Source organism: Epinephelus lanceolatus, chromosome 3 (assembly GCF_041903045.1).
Source record: "Epinephelus lanceolatus isolate andai-2023 chromosome 3, ASM4190304v1, whole genome shotgun sequence".
NCBI classification, from domain to species: domain Eukaryota; kingdom Metazoa; phylum Chordata; class Actinopteri; order Perciformes; family Serranidae; genus Epinephelus; species Epinephelus lanceolatus.
Window position 1 is genome coordinate 11,504,280 of NC_135736.1, and position 25,684 is coordinate 11,529,963.

A 25,684-nucleotide genomic window follows, 5' to 3' on the forward strand; every position below is an offset into this window, starting at 1 on the left:
GTCAGTGTGTGCTCCTGTATTATTGAGGTATGTCCGTAAACTCACTGACAGGATCCCATTTTATAACCAAGCAAGCCAGGACATGACTGTGCAGCAGGCAGAGAAGTAGACTAGCCCTGACTGAGGCATGACAGTGCACAGAGGGAACACAGGGGGGAAGGACAGAAAGAATGCAGAAAAGAGTGCACTTGTTTGTTTGAGAGAGACTAAACAGAGGAATTTATAAGAAGAATTAATCCAGTTGAAGGCATTTCAACACCACCTGTACGCTTCATCCTAAAACTAAAGATGAGCAACTACAATGACCTCCAGTTTAGCAACTTTTGAGTCATTTTATTTCTGTGTTTCACTGTATTCAAAAGGCACTTTAATTCATCTGCACCAGAGTATGATATGCAAACTGAGCAACCAGACAAACATGTTTTTAGGTAATTTTACATCTTTCTATTCAGGTGCTTTACAGGAAATCATTCCCAATATTTTACTGTAATAGTTGAATTGTGCTGAAGAGGTAGTAAAAAACTAAAACAGAGAGGAGTAGTATATATATTAGTATATTTGTATGTACAATGTCACCCATCACCACAGGCACCTAATATCCAATATCATCCCAAGGGCTTTTTAAAGACAGTACATTTATCTTCTTTCTTTTGTAAATTAATTACTGCATCATCTCATGCATGCTGAATATCATGCTTACTTAAGTTCTGATTCAGAATCCCATGTTCAGTCTTTTCTCTATTTAACTGTAAACAGAGAGATGAATACCTTTTATTCTCCAACTGAAAGGCTTTGTCTCCCTCCACTCGGTCAGTGTCTGAAAGGGAGCAACATGAGCCACCGCTCTGTGGGAAACACTACTTCATGCATTATAAACCTGTCTAACAGGATACAGCACAGATAAAAAATCCCTTGACTTGTGCTTTGAAGAATCCACTAAATATTAAGTAAACAGTAAAAACGCTGGTCCGGAATGATCTGAAGGTCAAGCCTTGCTTGCTGTATACTTGTTAAGGGTTGAGCCCTTGTCTCCCCCACAGTATCAGTAATCTGGACCTGAATTTAAAAGATTTCTTATTGTATTAGTGTGATTTATACGAGTAAAACCAGCTACATTAAAATCCATTAAAAAGTAAGTAAGGTATTTTCAGGACACCTATAAAACTTTGTAAAATATTTATTTTAAAAAAGGTATTTTTAAGATAAATGCATAAAAACATTTTCAATGTGCAAGTAGATTTCTCACTCATTCACACAGATTTGAACACACATTTCATGATGACTGATTTTATAAATATGTTTTCGAGTCTTTGCTTATTCTTTTGTGATCAGTTACGATTTTGTTTTTCCTTTTCTTGCTGTTTTATATGAGAAAGTCCTCTTAGTGGTATGGATTAATACTCTGTTAATACTCTGTTCTCTCCATGACAGTCTGACCAACATAGACCCACTTTTAAAACCCATCATCTATCGGTCCGATGACAATAAACCTCTGGGAGTGAGGGCCAATATTACAGGCTAATCGGGTGTAGCCAGCGGATATCCAAGCCAGGACTTCCTTTTCTGTGCACCGGTCATTTCAGCTGATCTCTAAAAAACAGATATCTGCATATGAATGCAGATACATTTTTAAAAAAACTTATTATAAAGCTCGTTGTCAGACATGGCCGACTCATTCCGCCTCTCCAAAAGGACTGTTTATCTGCCATTCATGCTTGATTGGTCAGTAGTATTTGGATTACAAATGGACTACAAACAGAAGGTGTATACATATGCAGAATCTGTTTGTAGAGATTACCTTGGACTACAACACCACACTGAGAGAGAAATGAGTCAATGGCAGCCCTCAGCTCCACAAACTCAGCCATTACTCAACCTGCTTCGTACATCTTGTGGCAGCAATTCAAGCAGTTCATCCTCCGCTATCAGTCCACTGAGATTCAGCAGGGGACAGTCCCCTATCTCCACAGGTAGAGACTCCAGACGGTTACCTTTAATCTCCAGCCGGACCAGCTGGGCCAGGCTGGCCACTCTGGAGCTGAGAAACGATAGGCAGTTGTTTCCCAGAGCCAAGGTCTTTAGCCTTTTACAGGAGAACAGCTCCTCTGGCAGTGTTTCTAAAGAGTTGAAAGCAGCGGAGAAGAACTGGAGGCCCTGCAGGATGCCCACCTCAGGAGGGATTGAGGTGAGCAGGTTGTGGGAGAGATCGAGGTGCCTGAGTTTTGTGCAATAAAACAGCCGAGAGGGAAGCTTTCGTAGCTTGTTCCAGCTAACGTCCAGCGTCTCCAGGGTGTGCAGCTTACTGATATGATCAGGGATGTAAGTGATTTTGTTGTTCCACAGTTTTAGTGTCACTAAACGGCTGCAGTGCTGTAAGCTCAGGATCTCCTCCACAGTGGTGAGTTTGTTTTCCTTCAGGTCCAACTCTTGCAGGTTGTTCAGGCTGAAGACAGCACTTGGGATGCGCTCCAACTCGCAGCCCACTAACTCCAATGAGACGATGTTGGTTAGCTTCTTCAGGCTGCTAAAAGCCTGGAGTTTGACACCTTCATTACAGATGCACAACCGCTGCAGCTGCAAAGCAACATCCACTAGGCTAGGTGGGATCTTAGTAAGGTTGGAGCGGAGGACGAGGACTCTAAGAGCTCTAAGCTCTCGAAGGGACTCCAGAGTGGCACTCTTGGACACCTCATTGGTTAAAGGACCGTTCAGATGCAACTCCTCCAGGCTATGTAGGGTGTACATCCACATAGGCACCTCTTCTGAACTTTCAAAATCTAAATACAAGACCTTTAAACGTGTCTTGAAATGGTTCAAGGCAGGCAGCTGGAGCTTTGCAGGACAGAAGATCAGTGATAACTCCTTAAGACAGTCCAGCTTTGCCACACTAGCTGGGATGGTCACATTTTTCATTTGCTCCAGTTTGAGCGATTCCACTTCAGGTATCTCAAAGACTGTGTCAGGGAGCCCCTGCAACAATAACAGGGGGAGCTCCAACCGGTTCCTGGCATTCTTGACGAGGCGGGCACGCAGCTTTTTGGCAGTCCACTCATAGTTGAGGTTGAGCTGGTGGAGACGGCTCTCGCTGACCTCAGAGAGAAAGACAGCAAATCTTCTGGAGTAAAGAGAATCATATTGGTCCACAAGGTGAAGGAGGAACGCAAAGTCATTCTTCACGTCTGGTATATCATTAATGCCCGTCTCCAATCGGACTTGCTCGAAGGAGTACTCCTTCAGAGGTCTATGGAACTGCCAGTAAAGTGTGTAGATACACAGAAGTCCAAACACTCCCACGAAGCAGATATAGCAGTAAGCGAGCTTAGAGAAAAGATGGGCTTTGTTGTGATTACAGCAATAGATATCAAAACCAGTCAGCTCAGGAGGAACATAACAGCGCACTACTATCTCAATGTTCGGTACTAGCACTGCAGTGTAGACAATAATCAGAAGGAACTTGAAGACTTTCAGTGATGTTTGTAGCACATACATGACATACAAGATGTCTGCTTCCTCTACATGAGTTCTGAACTTCTTCACCTTTTCAAACAGAGCTTTGGCCTGCTCTCCTTCTTTCTTATCTAAGACAGAGGGGGCCGACTGAGGCTCTGGAATTTTCTTCTCTGGATTAGACTTGACAGAGGAGGAGCGAAGAAGCCCTGTAGTCTCCTCCTCATCTGCTTTTCGGTCAGCTTGATCTTTTGCAACGGTGTTCCGCCTCCAGCTGACCAGTTTCTCTTCTCCTCTTTCCTCAGAAACCTCACTCAGGGCCCTTGTGGTCCAGGGTGAATCAAAGCACTTCCCAAGGATGGTAACAAAGAGGTCAATTTTCGAAGATGTCCCAGGGAACTTGAACCAGAAGCTGCTCGCCACCATGAAGATCAGAGTGTGGATCACAACGAGGTACGGGAAGTACTTTGCGTACCAGTGGACAAACTTCTCATAGCAGTAGTGGTTGACAAACACATACTGGTGGATGTCGAGGCCGTTCTTGCGTCCAGACACCTCTCGGATGATGGGCTTCGCGGGCAAGACCAGTGTGTGCTGGAACGTCGCGTTCTCCCCATAGGTCCTGATGTGGCTACAGTCAATTGCTTGAGGCGTTGGGCTGGTGAAGTGGCTTGGTAGGCAAGAAATCTTGTCTTGGGTGAGCTGTGGAAGATAGATGAATGAAATAACAAATAGGGGGTAATAGTCTGAAACTTGGCCAAAAAAATCTGAATGAACAATGATAACCTAGCCCTAGTCAAACTGTATCCTTTCAACATTTCAATGTACATCAAAACTGCTATTTACTATCAGGTGACAAATCAGAGACAAAATTTGAATAAATAAGATGAAAAAGAAAACAAATGTTGATGCCTTCATGGGAGCATGTCTATGTCTCCAGGGTCCTATGTTCCCATGGTTGTATGTTCCCAGGGTCCTATGTTATCAAGGCCCTAAGTTTCCAGGTTCCTCTGTTCTCAAGCTCCTGTGTTCCCATGTTTAACATTATGTTTTCACATACTTATCCTCCTGTTGTGTTCGGGTTATAAATGAACAAACCTGACCTTAAAGCTTTTTCTTATTTTAATCTGTTTGGAAATGGCAAAGTCTACTACTATTAATTTGCTAACCCTAAAATGTTTAATAATTATTATTCTCTTTTTTTTAATCTTTTGTTTGTGTAATTTCTCTCTTTAACTGGTTAATTAATTGGTTGACAAATGTTTATTATTTTAAATTTGAGCTGAACTGTGTTTGGGAGTTGTTTTCCATGCATAAAGAGTAACTATTGGGCACCCCAGTAGCTCACTGGGTAAAGGACATACCAATAAGGCAGAGTCCAGCGCAGTTTCACAACTCTCAGAGTCATGATTATAGTCTTCTAACCTAACTCTAGCTGATATATATTAGGCAAATACAGTGCTGGGGAACATCTTTTTCAAATTCCCATTATGTGCTGCTGTATAAAGAGCTGGGGAACACAGGACCATGGCAATATAGGACCCTGGGAGAGCACATATGCAGAGCAGGGGAACATAGAACCCCTGGAAAATAGAAATGACCCCATTTGGGGAGTTTCACTGAATGGTCCTGATCTCAACACTATGTATGAACCCAAAACATCATCAAAACACCAATGAGGGATTATGCTCTGAAAGAATGGTCGTCAATAGTGGCTTATTCTCACACTCACAATGTCGTTTTTTTCCTTTATAGGTCACCTGTCCATAATTTGTATCTTCTTACACATTTGTAACAGAAAACTACATTTGTTGGGGACTATTTTAAGTGGCGGTTTAACACACATTTGCTGCTCTAGTGCGTATTTACAGCAGCAGGACGGTGTATATAGGATTGACTTACATTACCATTCCCATGTTCATTGTAATGAAGGAACATGATACCCAGTACAACACTGTGGCTTGCTGTTTTTAATATTTTTAGACAATAATGAAGGTCACAGATGAATACTTGATACTCTTGTTAATTTTTAATATGATCAATTTATTGCTAATTTTGATCTTTTTATGGGATTTGGTGACAAACGGAAAACATTAAATTTCATTGGACTTTTAAGTAAAATTGAAAATATCTTGATTTTATCCATATCAACCACTCTTAGTAATAAGAGGAGATAATTCATTAAGACTACTTAAACTTTCTCTCATAAACACTAAATGTTTCTGTCTTTCAGTTTAAGTTTTATAACAAACCTCACTTCAACCTTATTTTAGTAGTGTGTTTTCGGTGAGCAACAGTCAAACTTCTGATCCAGAAAAACTGCTGCCAGTATGTCTTTCTCACTAACGTTGCACTAATCGGGAGAATGGATAAAGCAACACACAACTTTCTCACTCACATGTTCGTGAAACACATTAATATGTAGCTGAACTTATTTTTACATAGTTATTACCACTGATGAAATATTAATTCCTTTAGTTTCCTTCTGTGCTAATTTTAATATGACACAGAAATGATAATGAAGTGGTGAGAGACACATTAAGAAGCAAGTGAGTGATCTGAATCTGCAGTAAGTGGGTCAGGAGAGACAAGTTAATTCACTTACACTGCCTGTGTTTTTCCTGACTTGGAGGTCAGATAATACAGGAATAAACAGAGAGGAGTGTGTGGGAACAAATAATTCCTCTGATATGCCACAGCAGATAGCCTACAAATGTATTACCCTCAACAGGCAGGTTAGATTAGATTAGTAATACTGATGTTTCTAAATCTGTGTAATCTTTTAAGGGTTTAAGAGCTCATGATCAAAAAGTGGCTGGTTTGTTGGTGCCTCACCTGCAAGGTGCACCCAAAGACTCCAATCATAAGCATAGCAACGCACAGGTACTCTGAGAAAACATCCCACCACGGTTTCAGCACCCGGTACTTTGAGTTCTGCTCTATGCCGAAGTTTCTGAATTCACCCACTGGGATCATCCTGGCTGCTGCTCCACACTGATGGAGGAAAAGACAGACTGTGAACACTGAGGCTAAAATTGGCTTTGAACACAGTGCAGTCTCCAGAGAACATCTTGACAAAGGTTTTAAAGTTATATGACACAAAAAGACACATGATGTACCAACACAGAATACACAGGACTATTTGGTTTCATCAAACAGAGACTAGCCTCAGGTATCTATGGCCTTGAATGAGTGAATGAATGAGCGGTGTGCTCCTGTACTGTGGGCGGATTTAAAGTGGATAAACTAGTTTGACAACAATGACAGAAAGCAGCTCCTTCAGGAAATGTTGGTTGAGGTCTTTTTCCTGTTGTTTGTTACTTTAGGTTTCCTGATAATTAGAAAATTATACCTTTAAAAAAGATACTCAAACCGTGTTATTTTACCACTACAACCAAATGTGTTCCTTTGCTTATTGAAGTTTTGATAAAATGTGATATTTGTCACGGATAAACAAATAGCACTGACGAACCACTGCAGCAGAACATGCCAATTTTTTTTAATGGGATTTAATCGTCATTTCAAAGTATTATTTATTTCAAATTTAAAAAAGTTTGAACATCTCATGGTGACAGAGACTGACAACTGAAGACGTCATAGTTGCGAAATCAAATAAACCTCCAGTGTAAAATGTTCATAATTTGCTCTCCGCCAACTTCCATGTCTTCAAAAATAGTTTCAATTTGTTTATAAAGTCAGTTTAAACAGTGCCTAAAATAGAAAAAGAATAAAATCAGTCGTTTTCAGCTGTATCCACGTAAATTTCACTCACCTGCGTCCGCAGACGATCCTCAAGTGTCCGGTGGGACTCAGGAGACTTTTTTCATCGTTCAAGACGAGCGCACCGATGTCAAGTCAACACGTTGTTAGCACATCCGGACAAGACTTTCAAAATAAACCTCAACAAGCAGGTTCAACACTTCTCTAGCGCTAACTTTACAAACCATACAGTAAATTCCCACTGTAAGGCCTACCGTGGGAAATGAGGGCCTAAGTATATCAACATATATTTAATTACCAAATCTCTTAACTCTTTTGAAAACACACTTTGAAACTTACAGTATCTGCTGTCTTTTTGTGTGTGTGTGTGTGTGTGTGGCCTTTTTTTAGCTGTTTCTGGAAAGTTCAACTGAGCAAATTACAAGGGGATATTAGAATAGTTCTTTATGCATATTCATCCAAAAGTATGGTTTCCCCTCACAATAAAAGACCTAACATGAGACACACAAGACAGGAGCCTGTTACTGTGACACTACTGTATAGGCCATAGTATTTTTTTAAATCTCATGTAGCCACTGTAAGGTGAGTTATTGGTGAGACCTACTGAGGATATAATGGTTGGGTTGTGGGTATAACGTACTGAATTAAGGAATATAGATTCATAATATTAATTTACCTGTGTAAAATATTTAATGTAAAGTGTCCATTTGAAATATATTACAGGATATTTTTCCCTATAGGGTACAGTCGCTACAACCTTTTTTTTTTTAACTACTACTAACCACTTCCTTTGTTGACGTCTGCTGTGGTCTTTCAGCGTTTGACAGGATTTTGTCTTGATCCTCATTTAAAACCACATAATCTGGGAAGTTTTACTCTTGGATAATATAATAATGGTCTGTCTCATCCACCTGCCAGGTTTGGCAAGGAAATGAGATGTGTTGGCAGCAGTCATGGGTGGTCGATTTATGGCACAATTACTACAGGTTTACACTCAATGAAAGACAAAATAAAAGGCAAACATACTTTTGACTATTGGCATCTATAGTGAAACCTAGATTGGTAACAGTGATTTATTTATGTGATACACATTTATGATGTGATAACTGATGATGCAGTGAACAATAAGAGAGCTGTGGCACCCTCTGCTGGCCACTGCTACTTTGAAAACCTGCACAAACCTAAATGAATGTTCCAAAATTCTTGACACAAACCACATTAGCTAGATGTGTCGCATCAAAACAAATATTCATGTGGTTAGGGGCAAAGACAGAAAAGAAAAATATGTCTAAAGATCAGAAAAAACAAATCATTACACGACTACAGTGGTACAATAAACATATATTTTACTTTACAATGTATTATTGTACAGGGTATTTTTGCTGGAAAAAAATGTACAAAGCAGACCTTAAATATCCTAATTTCCATTCCAACTACTGACAGAGAGGAAAAAAGTCCCTTTCAAAGTGAAGCTTTTTTTGTCTTTTTTTTACAAACATCCAAAATTAGCATGAACAGGCATTTCTACTTAGTTACAATGCATGCTAGTTATTCAAAAAACACAACACCAGAGTCCAATTCAGTAGAAAGCTGATGTCAGTTCAGAGGGAACAAGAAAACCAAAAGGATCCTGAACAAATAAATAAAAAACTGAGCTCTGAAATTCTGTACAAGACTTCATAGAATATCAATGTACAAAACATCACTTAAAAACCTTTGTAGCTTAAATTGCTGTTACAAATACACTTCTTTATGCAAGTTGTTGTCATCAGTGTACAATATCTGAACACTGATGCACAAACATGGTCACTGTTCTGTTTCTGAGGTCTGGCGGAAGTGAAAACCAAAAAGTCGACTGTAGGGCGGAGGTTCTCCATTGTGTCAGTACGTAGTGTTTTTATAAAAACACGTTCAGTGAGATGTTTGAATCCAGGTTTTTAAATGCTACAATATTCTGTGTCCACTAAACACAGTTGAAACTCGTTTTCCTCGTTCTCTTGGCACACCACACACCAAATACACTGGACCAGACTCTCTGACAAGAAGGAACACTCAATCATTTCCCAACATCATCCCCAAATATTTCACATTTTATGAAACTACCAGTGGCTATTAGTGAAAGAGCACATTTGTTACAATGCAGTTATTTTAAGGCCCTGCTTCTCTTGTACCAGCACTTGAATTTGAGACTTTGGGGCTCATGCAAGAAAAAGATTCAATCCTAAACTTATGTGTGAGTGATTTAAGAGAATTTATGGCAATCACCATTTTTTTTTTTAGGTCCCAGCAGAAATCAGGGGTGGTCCAGATCTGTCATATGAAACTCAAAGGTTCACAGTATCAGTGTGATTTGCATCATAGCTTTCCAATTGACTAAGATCTTGTCTTTAAAGTTGTCTTTTCTTGAGGTTTTCACTGACATTTTTTGTGTTGACAAATTATACAATTCAACAGTTGATGGCAGAGGACTCCGACAGCTGCCTCGGGATATTTACGCAGTTTACAGATCAGGTGAACACCCGACAGTGTAACATCACCTTCTGTTTAATGGAATATAATCTCTCGTCTGAGTGTCATGCTACCCTGACCGCTGCTTCTCATTCTAGCCTACCTTTGAGTGTGTGTTTGTCCTATTCAGGTCCCCTAATACGACGCTGTTGCATTTGTTGTTTGTGTCTGATTTCCAACATCAGCACTTGAAACTCCACAGTGTTAGATTCTTTTCCTTTAACTCCCAGGGGATGATTTTGTGTATGAAAGAGACAGAGCTAAACAAGTAGCTTCAAATAGAAATTTTGAGTGTGCTGATTATGCTTATGTAGGAACCTCACAAATGCGGACCTACTCATGAACAGGTGGCATTCATCAGACTGAAATTTACAACAAATGTGTGCAGTTACAAGTTTGCTGACTCTGACTTGGAACTTGTGTAGATAAAAGTAAGGTTTAGGATGAGGATCCAGAAAATGTTCTTGCATGAGGCCCATTCTCTATAAGCTTCATCTTGAGGCTGTCTGGGTTAACTTTACTAACTTCTACTCACCGCACAGTGACTGTCTGTGTCTTTCCGTCAAAGCACCTCAAGTCAATATACTGATGACAGTTAATGCCCACAGGCATCGTAATGGCACTTTGAACTCTACTGCCTATGCTGACGAATGCTACTTTTTTTGTTTTCTCCTTTTATATAATGGGATCATTTGAATTACTCTTTTTTTGTCTCTGCAGATTTCACTTTTGCTTGAAGCATAAAGAGCCCCTGATGACTCTTTGAGCCAGTAAATGGCCCTCTTTAGTATGCAGCCCTTTCCTCCCGTGGCTCAAACCTGGGAGATGATGGCCTGACTGAGGACTTCAAATACCAGATCTGAAAACACAGACGGACTGAGGTCTCTCAGAATTGGCGGAACAAAATTTAGCACAAACAAATTAATCAACTTTCAGGTCTAGAAAAGTGGACTGTTGGATTTGGGGTCATACTTGATTTGGATAGTCCAAAGTGGACACTCCAGATTTTTTGTTTTGTCACCTTATAGATGACTATCAACATTGCACTTTTAAAATAAAGTGTTACCGATTAATACGTTTTTTTTTGCTTTCACATCAAGTGTGATCTCTAGAACCAGCGAGGCAGCACGTGGTGTTTCAGCTCACCTCTGTCTCTAATCAGTTGTGAGGGTCTTTCTTTTGATTTGGGAAGACAGAGTGGAGTTTTGGGGTGCTCATCTGTGTGTGTGTGTTTGTGTGTGTGACAGGGTTGAGCGATGAGCCTCATGCCCCTTTACCGAAGGGCCCGCCTTGCCGCTGATTGTGGTGAGAGCTAAAACCGGAGTTGGCTGACTGATAGGCCGGTGAGGCACTACCGCTCTCCCTCTCAGACTTCTGACACTGTGGCAATTCTTTCTGGCATGGCTCCATGGTAACGGCCACTCCCACGCCGCTCCGCCCTGACGTCATGTGCGTCACCTCCGACCAGGTGTCCTTCTCAGGGTCATAACACTCCACGCTGTCCAGGAAAGTGTTGCCATCATAACCTCCTGTAAATAGAACATTGACATTTTGTCCTGTGAATATAGTTTTGTCCGATGAAAGAGAACTCTACCATAACACTGTCCGACTCACAATGGACAGTTAAATAAAAAACAGCAGAATTGATGAAGCAGAATTAGAAATGTTTTTGTTTTTTTTTTTAATTTCACATGCCTTACTATAAAAACACACCTGTGAAGTGGATTCTTTCACATGTGAAACCAATTTCACATTTTTAAATAACGTGTTTCACTCCACGTCACATTAACCAAATTTTACATTTGTAAATGACGTGTTTCTAACCAACAACTAGATGTTAACTATTAACTTATTGCCAATTTTTCAAAACCTGAAGCCTATGTTACCCACAATGCAATTCAACTGATGCCAATTTGGTCAGAGATTAAGGTGTGTTATGCTAGTAGTGGTTAATGTAGCCACGAGCTGCTAACTTCAAGCAGAGATGAGAAGAAGCTACAGAGGTCTGGTACACTCACTTTATTTTAATTTCATACCAACAGATTATTTCTAATTTAAACATGAAATCTTAAAAATTAAACTGAAAACAAAAGTGTCTGGATAACAATGTCTTCATTAATATAAGAACAAGTGGCTAAAGTTAGTTGGACTGAAAATCAGTTAGCTGGGCACCACCCCAAAGTCCAAAGCAACTGTTGCTGATTCATAAGACTAAGAGGAGCCATATGTCAGTGGCTCTGATTGTAAATGAAATAAAACAGGTATGACAGCTAAAGTGTAATTTATACACTACTTAAGTTTGGGGCTTTTACTCTCAATAGTTGCGCTACTACTCACCCAATACATAGATGCGTCCATGTAATGCAGTGACTCCCAGAGCACTGCGTCGGTGCCTCATGGAGGCAGCAAAGCTCCACGCATCAGTTTCCACATCGTAGCACTCCACTGTGTTCAGCTGGTTGGTGCCATCGTATCCGCCCATCACAAAGATTTGATTCCCCAGCGCACACACACCTGGAAAGGGGTCAGTGGTTAGTTTGTTCAAGTGTAGTATTAGTTAATCTAGACAAGTGCAAACTGTAGAAAATCTCACTCGCATCGGCCAAAGTTCACTAGTAATGAGTTATGTATTTGACAAAGTTTAAAATAAGTGAATTTCTGCATTGCTTCATTCATGCAGTGACCATTTACACAGATACACTGGAGGATGTCACTCATACATGTATCAGTATCTTTGTGCTGCCATTAGGGTCCAAAACAGCACTTTGACACAATTATATCCATCACAGACAAGATGACACTGTCAAAAATCTAAATCACACATCCACATATTTTAACACAAACTCATACATGTAATTGAGAATACATAAAGGCTCATTGTTAGCACCCCTAGAGATAATGCTTATATGATGATGGTAGGATGGGCTTTTTTTCAATTATTTCAGCTATTTTTTCTTAATTGTGACTCTGTTGAAGATGATTTTTACTTGATATTGTGGGCATAATAAAATCAATACAACTTATTTTCTTCCTGGATGGTTTTTAGAACTATTAATCAGTTTTGTGGTATGACATAGGGTACAACATGCAGCAAAGCCTTCAGTCAAACCAGTGACACTGGTTATGACACATGCCATATAACCGCACTCATCTACCAGGGCTCCCTTTCTGTCTAATTTAAATCCCTCTTTTGATCTCAGTATCAGAAATCAGATGGCCTGTTGAAGCAAATGGAAAACCTCAAAACACAGATGCCAACTTGCAAGGCCAAATACGAATAGCATAACTATGCAAGGTGACAAGTTTTTCGTCCTGCAGCAGCTTTCTATCTCTTTCTTACCAGCTCCAGAGCGCACAGTGTTCATGGGGGCCATGGTCTTCCACTCGTCCCTCTCAGGGTTGTAGCACTCACAGGAGCTGAGTCGGTTGGCCCCGTCGAACCCCCCCACAGCGTAAAGCAGCCGGTTGATGACCGCAACACCCACACCGATACGCCGTGTCAACATGGGGGCTACCAGCTGCCACTGGTCCCTTTCTGGATCATACCTGCAGAGAAGGAACAGCACATATTGATTTGTTTTATTGTCACTACTTCCTGTTTTTTTAAGATTCATTTCCCGATTTGGAAAACCACGTTCTCTATGCCTATCTGTGTTACTGCCGGCCCGGTGAGAGCTATAGACAGAATTGCCGACTGCTGCTGAAAGAATGTGGTTGTGTGGCCTAGCTATCGGCTCAAGATGAATTGAGCATATATTGGATGCATTCATACCTATACTTATTAACACCAGGTGTAAACAGGGCCTTTGTTGCACAGATCCATTTTCAGCATCTGCAGTCTGTGATTCTACTGCATTGCCAAGTCACTTCTTTCTGCTGAGTCACTGCATGGGCATTCAGACAGGTTAGGCATGTTCCTGTTTCTTAGTCAGTGTGGTGTGCCTGGTTAATATTTTTCATTTGACATTGCTCTCTGTCTGCATCAGAGATAGGTAAATCTTCAACTGTGAATTAAGACTGTAATTCTCTGTATTATAGATAACCTATCAGGTTGAGGATTGTGCCACAGGTTCCTGTCTGGCTTTGAGTCATTCCTTCACAGCAGGACAAATGCATTTAACACTTGTTGGTGGGACGTGTTGATGGACTTGGTGCTAAACATTCTCCAGCCTTTTATTGCTCATTAAAATTTATGTTGTTGCTGGCTCACTGTCCAGCCCAGCTGTCGAGAAGAAGCTGAACATACAAAAATGAAATTTTCCAGTTGTAAAGTCAGTTAACTCAAGGTTTTTGTTTGAGTAAAGTAAGTAAGACAAGTATATGGCAGCTTAAGAGTTGGAACATACAGGCTGTGGGTGAGAAACTTCACTATTCTTTTTTTAGCTGTCACATCAATTGCTCTTTAGTTTTCTACCACAAAAATGTTGAATAAAGCTTCCTCACTGAAGCTTTGTGTGAACTATAAATATATTTAAGGAAGTAAAACAAAACTGATAACGTTCCAGGAAGTTAACTGATTCCTGCTCTTGGGCACTCATTGACAAAATACAGCAAACAGTCTCGAGCATACGCCTATATTACGAATGTCATCTGCTGAACAAATCCTGTAGCTTATTTATTACTAAATCAATAGAACTTGCCAAACCATAGAAACACAGACAGATTGAAAGTCAAATGATCTAAATCATGTGGGCTTTTAATAAATCACAGCACACCTGCAGCACACTGACAGTAGTTGTACCTGTTGCCGAGTGGTAGGCAGCCTGTTGCAGCAGCTCTACTTTTAAGGATAAGGCTGGTGTTACATATTTTTATTATCATCAACAATAAATCAGGCTATGGCTACACTAACAATACTTGCTAGCAAAATAAATTCAGCATTAGCATTCACCTTGGTTTCTTCAGGAGAACTGTTGAAAAATAGTGTTGCGCGTTGTGCTAAACAAGACCTATTATGCTAATTTTCAGATTCATATTTGTATTTAAGGTTTCTACTTAAAACACTATATCTTCCTCATACTGCTTGTGCTGGAACATCTGTATTCACCCTCTGAGAAGGATCCATTTAGTGCCTGTCTCTTTAAGTCCCCCTTTCAAGAAAGCCCTGATTGGTTAGCCTTTCCGGGTCTTCCCTACCTTAGCATCTCTGCACTGTCACTGTGGCTGGGGAATGTCTATAACAGAGAATAGCGGCTGAATCTATTGTGAAAAATCACTAATAAAAGCTTCTAAATACAACTGGACATGTTCCAAAAGAAATGGGATCTGAACTCAAGGAGAAATGTACAACGTCTGCAATAAAGATTGCATGTTTCTCTGACATTAGCATGTAGCTTCATGTAGCAGGGTAGGCTACGTAATGTTAACACTTACAGTAATGTGCCTGGAGGAGATGTACATATAAAGAAATCCGGCACACAATGACCTCATACTGTGGCCAGAGTAAAGTAAAACAGTTGGAAACAGAGTGTTCCCCATTTCCCAACCAGCCAGTGTCAGCCTGCCAACTGGTGACTTATTCCCACACCCATATATGTGTGTGTGTGTTTGTGTGTAGACACCCCATTAATATTTTACTTGCCTGATCAAACAACTGTGGCTCTCACTTGTTCTTTGGAGGAAGACCATTAAATTAGTAAAATGAAATGATAAAAATCGCCCCCTACCCCCATAAAGACAAAACTGCCTATGTACTCAGCCAATCACCGATATATTCGTCCAATTTCCCCACCTTACTAATAATAATAAAATATATAAAATAACACCATTAAAATAGGATTAAACATGAAAAATTACCTTTCGACACTATTGTGATGAATGCACCCATGTGATCCACCAACTGCATATATCATGCCATCGATGACACCAACTCCAATCCGGTTCCTGGGTACACTCATCGGTGCACATGGCAGCCAGCAGTTGTTCATTGGATTGTAGCAGTCCAATGCATTTGAGTCCATGTTGCCATCAGGTGCATTGTTTCTTCCACCAACAGCATAGAAAAGCCCACTGATCACACAAGCTGCGAGGCCACTGCGAGGTACCTGCAGGTCAGCCAGCCGAAGCCAGGCTCCTGTACAGGGGTTATACGCTTCCAGGTAGCTGAGAGACTGACGAAAATAACCCCCTGCTGTGTAGATGAGCTGTGGCACCTTGGGCGTTCGGCAAGAAATTACTTTGGTGGGTTTGTGGAGGGTGAGGTCCTGGAAGATCTGGGCCAGGTAGTCTTTGCACTGGGGGTCCCAGTCCAGAGACTGGAGCTGGGCCTGCAGGAAGTTGGGGGTGAGGGAATGGCAGCGGACAGCCTGGAGTAACGCCTGGACATACGGCCGCCGGTTCTCTCGGTCGTAGCGCACCCAGGCCACACATGCCTGGAAGACTTCAGACTCACAGCGCACATTGAGCTCATCACGACTGATGAGGGTGACCAGCTGGCAATGGGACAAGTTGAAGAACTCTTCCTGGGTCGCCACCTAGGGACATGAGTAGGGATTAAAACTCTGACTTTCATAATGCAAGCCGTCTAATTGATTAAATATAAAATTAATCAAAGTGTCTATTAGTCATTAAAATTATAGATGGTAAAACCGTGTTGAGGAAAGCGGATTAATTTAAGTGTGCGACTCAGGAATATTTTCATCATTGATTAATCTGACAACTGTCAGTTGTCAATCTGTCAGTAAACTGTGACTGACAATGGTTTAAAACAAATCCAGGCTTCTGCCCGTGTGTGACACTTTGGTCAAATGTCAAGATTATTTGGGAGACAATACAGTGAGAAGATAAGGCTTATTTAGACTAGCACACAGCCTGAACACTCAGGAAATCTGGATTCCTTCTATGAGAGTAGTAGTATATTTTAAACCAAATTCGTAGAGGCATGTATGTGATTAAACATAAGACTATTAGTTTCTTTTATGTGGAGTAAAACAAATTGCTTTAGAAAAAAACTTTTTTGCTTCTATTTCCTTTAACTTTTTTGTAAAGTCGATGACAAGACCTCGATTTATTCATTTGTAAAAAAAAGCCTAAAACTTACAAAAGACTGAGCCACTGATAGATATTACATAATACATCTGCCACTGCCCTGTTTCTGATAAACTTATCAGTGATATCAAGTGTGCTTTCATTTCTTTTTTGCTGCACAGGTAAATCTGCATACTACTCTGAATCATAGCTTGCATTCTTGACAATCGTCACACAAGGGCACGGGCCAGCAGGTACGAAGCGGTAAAGACAAACACCGGAAACCACAGTGGAATGAGTGAAACAGCGTTTAGTCACAACACGAGACTCTTTCCACACAAACTTGAGTGAGCAGAACTGACAGCTCAGTTTCTTTTTCCAATCATGAGCTGTGCAGACACATTTATGCCATGTCACTGTTTTAGTAGTTAAAATATGACATTCCACATTACAATAACAACAATTTCCCCTGACTGGGTCCCTTGTGGTAAGTTATGCTCCCTCATTTCCTGTCTGTATCTACATTGTCAAGTATCAAATAAAACAAAAAATACCAAACCCAGCTGAAGCTTTACCTGGCTGAAGTTCATGTAGATGTACTCGCGGGCCTTCTGGTGGAGCTCCGTGCAACCGATCTGCTCTGCGAAGTTGGCAATGCCGATGGCATTGCTGGGGTCAAGCTGCTGGACGAGGAAATCACAGCAGGCCTTGACCACGCTGTCTATCTGGTACATGACAGCTCCGTTCATCACGTGAATCACACACTTCTCCCCCACCGAGATGCTGGCTGTGTAGGCAAACTCTATCAGTCGGTCCATAACCTGAGTGAGTGAGAAAGGAACATACAAAGGAAGAATAGGGGAAAAGGTTGAGGTAGAGAGGAGGGAGAAGGACCAGGGTGAAGAGAGATAGTGTCATGTGAGAGGGATGGGATGAGGTAGAACAGGGCAAAGAAGAGAAGGAGGAAAAATCAGGCACTGATGCTATTTATATCAGTTCCTATTCATTTTTCCAGACAGATTGGCATCTCGTAGGCTAACAAGAGTTAGATACTGTGTTCATTTGTGTGCCTCAGCTTTGTAAACATCCAGGGTAAGTAAAAGGTCAAACTAAGTGTACTCAGCCAACTTTTTCATTGTGTATACATTAAGCCAACCTTGAGGGAAGAATTTCATGTAGAGTTACGCAGACATCACTTTTTGGTGATCAGTTTTTTCCCCCGTATTTGTAACATTATCTGTCTATGTACATAATTACATATAACTGTTAATTCATTCTGATTATTATACTGAGGTATAACCAGTAACAAAAGAGAGGCTGCTTTCAAAGCAATCAGAAACCTCTTGCACACACCAAACCACTGTGAGAATTCAAATGATTTGGGAAATTACGACATTTCCCACAAAACCCACTCCCTTCTGTTGTAAGAATAATGTGGCAAGAGGCTGAAGCCTTTAAATAAGCACTGGTTTATGCAACAAGAACAGTGGCCCTATTCCTGTTTAGTACTGTAAAAAATGGTGTTGTGCTGTAAAGTAGTAAAGTAGATATTGTGCCAATACAACTTAGGGTCAAAGAAATAACAATGCAATTGTGTAATCTTTTTATGATCATTATTCTGATGTCTCAGTTATATTTGGGTGGGCTTTTCTGTCAAATCAAACAAAGCAAAGATTAGCATAAAGAAAAGATGACACCCAACTCACCCTGGGATGGATCCCCTCGATGGGCACCAACTCCATACCACACTCCTTCAGGCCGTTGGTGAACATGGCCCTGAAGACCGGTGACGAGGAGGCCAACACCACCTTGTGAGCCACAAAGTCCACCGCCTCCAGGTCTTTGTAGCGCACTCGCAGCGTGACGTCGCACAGCTGACGCTCCAGACGCAGCTCGTTCATAATGGCGAAGGCGGCCGCAGTGTGGCTCTCTAGCGTGTAGCTGAAGACCCGGTGGCCGTTGCGCGTGGATGGAGTCACCAGCGCTTTGCATTCTGTCAGACACTCTGTCATTTCCTATCCTGTCTCCTCCTCCTCGGTCTCTTCCTCAAGAACAGTGGGCAGTGTTATGGGGCATCCTTGCACCATGTACAGGGGTGGGTGAAATATGACTTTGAACCAACACTTGGGTTATCCAAAAGCCCCAGGCTCTCCTTGACACCCGATTTCTGTTTGTGTGGAAGAGTTCACGTTTAAGTCTGATTTACGTGGACATGAGGATTTCCTTGCTCTGTTCAGTACTTGAGTCCAGTCATACTGCTCATTATGGCATTATTAGAGACCTCTATGTGAGCTGCCAGTCCTGGCTGATTGTACTTTTACATGTTGCAGTTCCGACATGATCAAAATGAGTTCAGGATTCTTATGGCTTTGTCCGAGGAATTCAACTTTTCAGAACAGAGTGAGAAAATATCAGGTACAGAATGTTTTTATGACAGTGTAAACTGAACAAGTGCAAGACTCAAAAGACTTTGAGACTTTCAAATGTTTGTGTTTTTCTTGCCTCTCTTCGGGGATCAACAGAAACTTGTCAATCAGTCCTGACAAATAAAACTATCTGTCTCTTTTCTGTCTGTCTCTGGAGTTTGTCGCCTAATGTATTTAGTCCGGGTAAAATGTCTCCAACACAGTAGCTCCTCAGATATCCCAAACGTAAAAAATGAACATATCTGAACATTAATCTAAATTCTTGAGAGATTAACCACTGGTGCAGGTCAGTCTTGCATACTGATTACTCCAGAGAGGGGAAAAAAAGGAGTCAGATTTACGGCTTCATTTTAAGAGGTAATAATTAAATCTCCCTTCAGAGGGCTACACTTGTGCTGAGAGCTGCAGAGACAGATACTGTAGATGAGGCAGTAGAAGGCTCGTCAACTCTGAAAAGGGGAAAAAAAAAAACAGGGTTGAGTGCCAAAAGTGTCATAAGCTTAACTTGGGGAGGTGTTCGGTGGCTTTCTCCGGAGACAGCTTCCTCGAGGTTACCCAGCTATGGAATCTGTTTGCACCGCTGTGTTTACCAGGAAGCTTTTGGCTCAGCTGACAACTGAGAGGAAAGAGAGGAAGAGAGACAGTGAGGTTGTATGTATATATAGTCAGTGGTCACATTCTTTGAAACAATTTATAACACACTTAATAAACCATGCCACTGTTTAAATCCGTGAGCACATCAATACACGCATCGGCTAAATGCTGAAAAATACATTGTCTTGGGGTGTCTACAGGTATAAACAAGACCTTTTAAATATCACTTTGAAAGAAAATTTCCATCTAAACACACTGCGTGTTCTAATTGTGTAGAGGTGGCGAAAATACAGGCATTGAGGCATACAGGTTCAGTGTAGTGCATTGGATGGGCTCATATTTTTGGTGAAGTGTCGACTGAATGCTTCAGTTTGCAACTTATGAACTTGAACATGAGCGCTGTTACTCTCACAACAGTTAACAACTTTTTATGGAACAGAAGGATTTACAGCACCCTGCATGCTGATGCAACACCAGCAAGACAGCGCAGATATCGGCATTGCTGAAGCCAGTTCATATGGATATTTGAAAGTTACAAAAAAATCTCACATTTTAATGAAAATTGTTCCCCCCAGGTTTGAAAAAACAAGTCCAACTGTCAGCCACATCGGTAACAAGTTTTAAAACGACACATCCAGTTGAAGCATTGGACCAGTCTTGGTAAATATCTGTGAATACCACAGGATTTTCTTTTAATTACAATCACTTTTTGGGACTGTGTACTTAACTCAAAATTTCAGTTGTCAACCATGAACATGAACTACTTCATTTAAATCTGTGCGAACCAAACTCTGAGCGAGCTCTTGTGAAGTACAAACATGCACAACACTGTACGAGTGTTATGTTTAAGTCTGTTCTACCACCACTGACTAGTGTTTCCCTCCTGTTAAAATGCAGTGAGGTGAGTAAAAAACATTCAAGATCCATCCAATCTTAATTTAAGACAATGTGATACTTTTTAAGATCATTTATGAGTATGTGTGTATTTAAGACATTTTCAGACTTTTTAAGTCATCCTCTATCAACTTACACAACAAAAGTTTATCTACACAAAGAGGGACGATTATCAAGCCTCTCACACCCTAGTTGTTTTCTTCCTGGAGCAGTTCAGAAAAGTCAAGGTTTCTTCCTTCTCATGATGAGTGTGCTACTTTAAGTCACCATAGCTCATTTATAGTTCCTTTTATCTTTGTTTATAGGTGTCTGCGATAAGAAGATTCAACCGCAGCTTCACAGCCTTGTCAACATATGAACCGAAGACTAAATTTATAAACATTGCACTACTTATGAGTCTTCCAATTTTAGCAAAAAGGGACAAGTATGTAACAATGTAAGCAAGCGTGCAAGGAATAATGGGGGAGAAACATCCATTTTTCAATGACGATGGGAGTGACTTAAATTAGGCTTGAATTTAGCTGGCCAGCATGGCGGAGTGTTTTCACTCTGTCCTGTGACCAATCCAGCTGGATGTTGGAACAGAGGGAGCAGTTTGTGCACCAGCCAACAAAATCAAAGCACACTCTTACTGATTGTTACCAACAACAGACACGCGCTAGCATTTCACACACACATGTGACAATTTGGCAAAAAATATCTTTTGATCAGAATCAAGAGCTTTTACTTGAGAGGTCTGGAGAAACCCACTGCAGTGGATGATAACACAACAGGAGATAGCTATGCAGACTTGTTTGGAAATAAATACTTCTTTTGGACACCACTGAAATGACGAAAAAGGGATGCTGCCAAAATAATTCCTCTCTTTTCTGACAATCTAACTTCTTTCCTGAACATGAACTGCCTTTAGCAGTGACATACAGTACAAAGAGCAGTCAGCAGTGGCTAATTGTCCGTCTGGTTTTCTCTGATTCTCTGAAGAGTCAGAGTTACTCAGCAACAATGCTGCTGTGCGTGTTCAGAGTTATATAACAAAGCACCCATAAATTGTGCACACAGACAATCATTACCTAAAGTGGTGATAAGAGGGCGCAGTGCACGGAAAGCCCTGCTGCTTCCAGCTCTGCAAGTAGGTTATTGTGTCCTGCTCTTTAAACAGTTAAGATGACGCAAACAAAATATTTTTTCATTTTATCCACAGATGGTGGTGACTTGTCAGCAGCCATCATGGAGCTTGTCATAAAGGCAGTCAGCCAGCAGTAATGTGAAACACACTGCCATTCCGACTTACTGCTGTGTTTTTCTCTCTACAGGTTTCTGGGTGAAATAGTTTCACTGGAGAACATGTTGCTCAACAGGCAGACAGAAATGGCTCACTGACAGACTCCAAGTCTAGGTTTGTGCCTGATGCATATCTCTGATTATTCATGCAATTAAAATATACAGTAGCATTCTCAGGTATGACACTGAAAGCTGATTCCCTTTAGATACAAGAGCAGAGGTTCCCTCTTTTATGCAAAGTTGAACAAACAATCACTGCAGCACAGTTTGCTCCAACTGGACCAAAGAGAAGATATTTGTTATTGAATACAGCTCAGTTACAGCTGAAACAACCAGTTGATTTATTGACCGACAGAAAATTAGTTTGTTTTGATGATCGATTCATTGTTTAAAAGGTCCAGTCTGTAGGATTTAGGGGGATATTTTGGCAGAAATAAAATATAATGAAATAAGAATTTTTTCTGATTATTAATGTGAAACTGCTTTATTCTGTGTTTTTTTCAGATTTAAATGGTCTGTTTGTTTTGGAGAGGAAGAGACCTCTGCAGATAGTTTGGCTCCTGCGAAAAACCCAGTGAACGTCTGGATCTTTAGTCATAAGAAAAAAAGGTGAGAACACACACGCAAGTGAAGGGATAGCGGCCCGTTTGTGACAAGCTGAACAGCTTCGGGGAAACACTAATTTGTAATGTGAAACTGTTTTATGCAGTGTTTTTATTACCTGGTCTGTTTCTTTTGGAGAGGAAGGGACCTCTGTGGATAATTCAGCTATCAGTAAACCACGCCTGAACAATGAACACCAAAGGAACTCTGACCATGGGTTCACACTTGGCACATGGGAGAAATCTCAGCTGGTTGCAACCCTCAATCCTCATCGCTAGATGCTATTAAATCCTACACACTGTTCCATAATTTTCAAGTAAACATTTCCAAAATTCTCTGGTTTCAGCTTCCCAATTGTATGGATTTACTTTTAGTTTTGACTTATATCAGGTTCAATGTTAATGTGTTCTTTCACTTTACCCAGTTGGGCAACTGAGTCAGAGACATACTTGTCTGAAGTAAATTGTCCCTATTCATATTTTATCTATTGGCAGTTATCTAATAACAAAAAAGACTAAAGTTAATTATCATGTAGTACTGTGCATGTGCACATCTTAACAGAGATAAGAAGGGAGCAAGATGCCTCACTGCTGAACTACTTCCATCATCAGCTCCAGGTAAAATGATGTGCTTAATTAGATTTTACCACTTGCCCCATTAAGTTGCTGGGTTTACTAGCCCAGCATGACATTTTACTTGCCCTGGGCAATTGGGTAATCGTTATTGTTGAGCCCTGTACGTGCTCTTAAGTGTTCTTTCTTTGAAATTTGGGTACCATTTTTTGGACAAAATAAGCCCCTTGGGCTCTGTGAATTTGTGAATTCTGACATTTCAAAATGAAGCAATTACCGCTGTGACTAATCATTAGTTTATCTGCAGATCATTCCCTCTACCAACTGAAAAAATGTCCATCACAATTTCCTCAAATCCAAAGTGACATTTTCAAATGTCTTTTCTGACCAACAGTCCAAAGGGGAAAAAAAACAACAAAGATATTGAGTTTGCAATAATATATATTGATATAAAACAGAGAGAAGTGGCATATACCATCACAATTGAGAATCTGGAAAGAAACTGAATAACTTGACTTAACATGACGTCAAATATCATTTGATATAGTTTTCATTTGATGTCCTTTCGTCCATCAACTAATTCAGTAATTGACTAGTGTTTCAAGGAATCACAGCTCTGTGGTTAATACACATTTAGATCAAATGTATTAAGTGGTAAAATCAGTGGGTGTATGGCAACTTATGATCAAACATACACCCTCATAAATACTCTCATAGTGTTGAGGGATGTTAGATAGTAGTAATAGTTTCATCTATTAATAGTATATTACCAGTAGATTGAATAATTTCTCAATAGCCTACTTTGAGATTCTCTGTGACACCTTCAAGGACCCCTGGTAGACCCCCAGTTTGATAACTACAGTTCAGGCCTGCAATCCTTGGCTGCCATTCAGCAGGGTTTGCACAATAACTCGAGTGATTCACACTTCAAAGTTACATGTAAAGTGAGACTAACAAATAAACACGGGTGTTCAACGTGTTTCACTTGCATTTTTGGCAAGGAGCTCTCCTGAGTGACTCATCCTGAACTCTTCACCGAGCAAACAGTGGAACTGGCTGTACCAAAACATGACCCAGAAGAGCAGCCAGTCCTTACATAAACCCAAAAGGAATTAGATTTCCGCGCCATCCCTCTAACATTAAGAGCCTTCACACAAAGCACCGTTTCCCCCAATGATCATTTCTGCGCTTGTTTTCATCAAATATAACCCAGAGCGCTGGCATGCACCGAAATAAGGGCAACACAGGTGAAGAAGAACCGACTAAATCTTCTGTTTGGATTCCGACGAACAGTGAACTCAATGTATAGATGACAAACAGCCGGAGACACCACGAATAACAAGTTAAACGTTTCGGAAACAGAGCTGACAGCAAAATAGGCTCCTAATAATAGACAGCAGCGTAACGGCTTTGAGCCGCGAGCACAAAAATGCTAACAAAGCGCTATGGAAACACAGTGCTACGGCTAGCTTTCACATCTACCATCATTACAGTTCGTATTAATCATTAGTGATGGCTTAAATTTGTCATAAAAGAAACTCACGTAGTCTAGTTCAATTCCTCCATCGCGGTCTGCCGAGCTGTTCGCCACATAGGAAGGAGGGGGGGAAAGCTGTAACTCACCGTGACTAAGCATTGTACCGGCCTCCCCTTGCTTTCACAATAAGAGCCCGCCTCCACAGAGCTGAACCCGCCTCCGTTGACGAGTAATGGAAGTGAAATGCGTCCCGAGGGAGGGGGCTTTTATTGAGAAGGACTCCTCAGAGTGAAGGAACAGCGAGGCAGGATGCCAAAAACTGTAGCTTCAACCAACGTCAATCAAATCTGTTACAAATAATACAATGTTATCACCGCTCTGGCCTCATGTGTCAACTATATGGAAAGAAATAGCTCTCAATAGCACCACGCATTGTGCCAAGTTGAAAACAATATTGCGTTATGTTGAGTAAGAATAGGAAAACACGTAAAGCGAATTCAGTATTAGCACACCTCAAGCTCAAGCAGCCTGTCTAAAATGTGAAATTCAAACAGGAAATTACTAAAACGCTATTGTTTAATGGCGGTAAAAAGGCACAATGACGCTCATTTAACAAGGCTCTAATGACCCCCAATTAGACTACCTTATAACCCAGTTTGCCCCCTTATCTCTACATGTAGCTCACCTTCCTTGTCAAGTCCCCTTCCCCCATCCATGTTTATGAGCGGCTCCTAGCAGCTTGACAGAAATATGCTCCAGGCAGGTGCTGACACACCAGTAAGTTTTCCCCTCTCTTGCAAAAATACGTAATTCAGGTCAATACAGTACACAGCATACTTTATTCTAGCAAACATCCACAAGGTGGCACCAAAAAGCCAGCTGTGAAACTGCAGTCACTAAGACCCACTTTATGTTACTGCCTCTCAACACATTACATGTTCACAGATTTAGTCATGTGAAAGTGAGCTGCCAATACTTGCATAGTAGAAAAAATATTCAAGCTTTGTTGAGCCTCATAGCCCCAATTCATAGCTGATTAAACCAAATAAGTCATGCTGAGATTAAATCTCTGCTCCCTTAGGGTCGTTGAAATTGATGATGAAGCATCAACAGACATGAAAATTCCCTGATACGATATGACAAGCCTTGAATCAGCGTTCACCCTAGCTGAGCAATGACTCTGCCCTCACTCTCTG

General features: G+C 40.8%; 2 protein-coding genes across 3 annotated transcripts; both read right to left on the bottom strand.

The window, feature by feature from the left end:
* Positions 1–318: 318 nt before the first annotated feature.
* Positions 319–7,291, bottom strand: LOC117254841 (volume-regulated anion channel subunit LRRC8C). Its single transcript, XM_033623272.2, has 3 exons — positions 7,220–7,291; positions 6,283–6,441; positions 319–4,149 (listed from the first exon to the last, which is right to left on the bottom strand). Exons 2-3 carry the CDS (start codon positions 6,421–6,423, stop codon positions 1,861–1,863), a joined length of 2,430 nt encoding a protein of 809 aa, XP_033479163.2. The 5' UTR covers positions 6,424–6,441; positions 7,220–7,291; the 3' UTR covers positions 319–1,860.
* Positions 7,292–8,496: 1,205 nt separating this feature from the next.
* On the bottom strand, positions 8,497–25,294 carry keap1b (kelch-like ECH-associated protein 1b). Of its 2 annotated transcripts, none has more exons than XM_078164892.1 (7): positions 25,174–25,294; positions 18,348–19,683; positions 17,217–17,462; positions 15,472–16,148; positions 13,016–13,221; positions 12,013–12,189; positions 8,497–11,204 (listed from the first exon to the last, which is right to left on the bottom strand). In XM_078164892.1, the coding sequence occupies exons 2-7, from the start codon at positions 18,651–18,653 to the stop codon at positions 10,939–10,941; spliced, it is 1,878 nt and encodes a 625-aa protein (XP_078021018.1). In that variant the 5' UTR covers positions 18,654–19,683; positions 25,174–25,294; the 3' UTR covers positions 8,497–10,938. The 2 variants fall into 2 exon arrangements, with proteins under 2 accessions (XP_078021018.1, XP_033479696.1); XM_033623805.2 differs by lacking the exon at positions 25,174–25,294 and adding an exon at positions 24,555–24,704.
* Between the last annotated feature and the right edge of the window lie 390 nt (positions 25,295–25,684).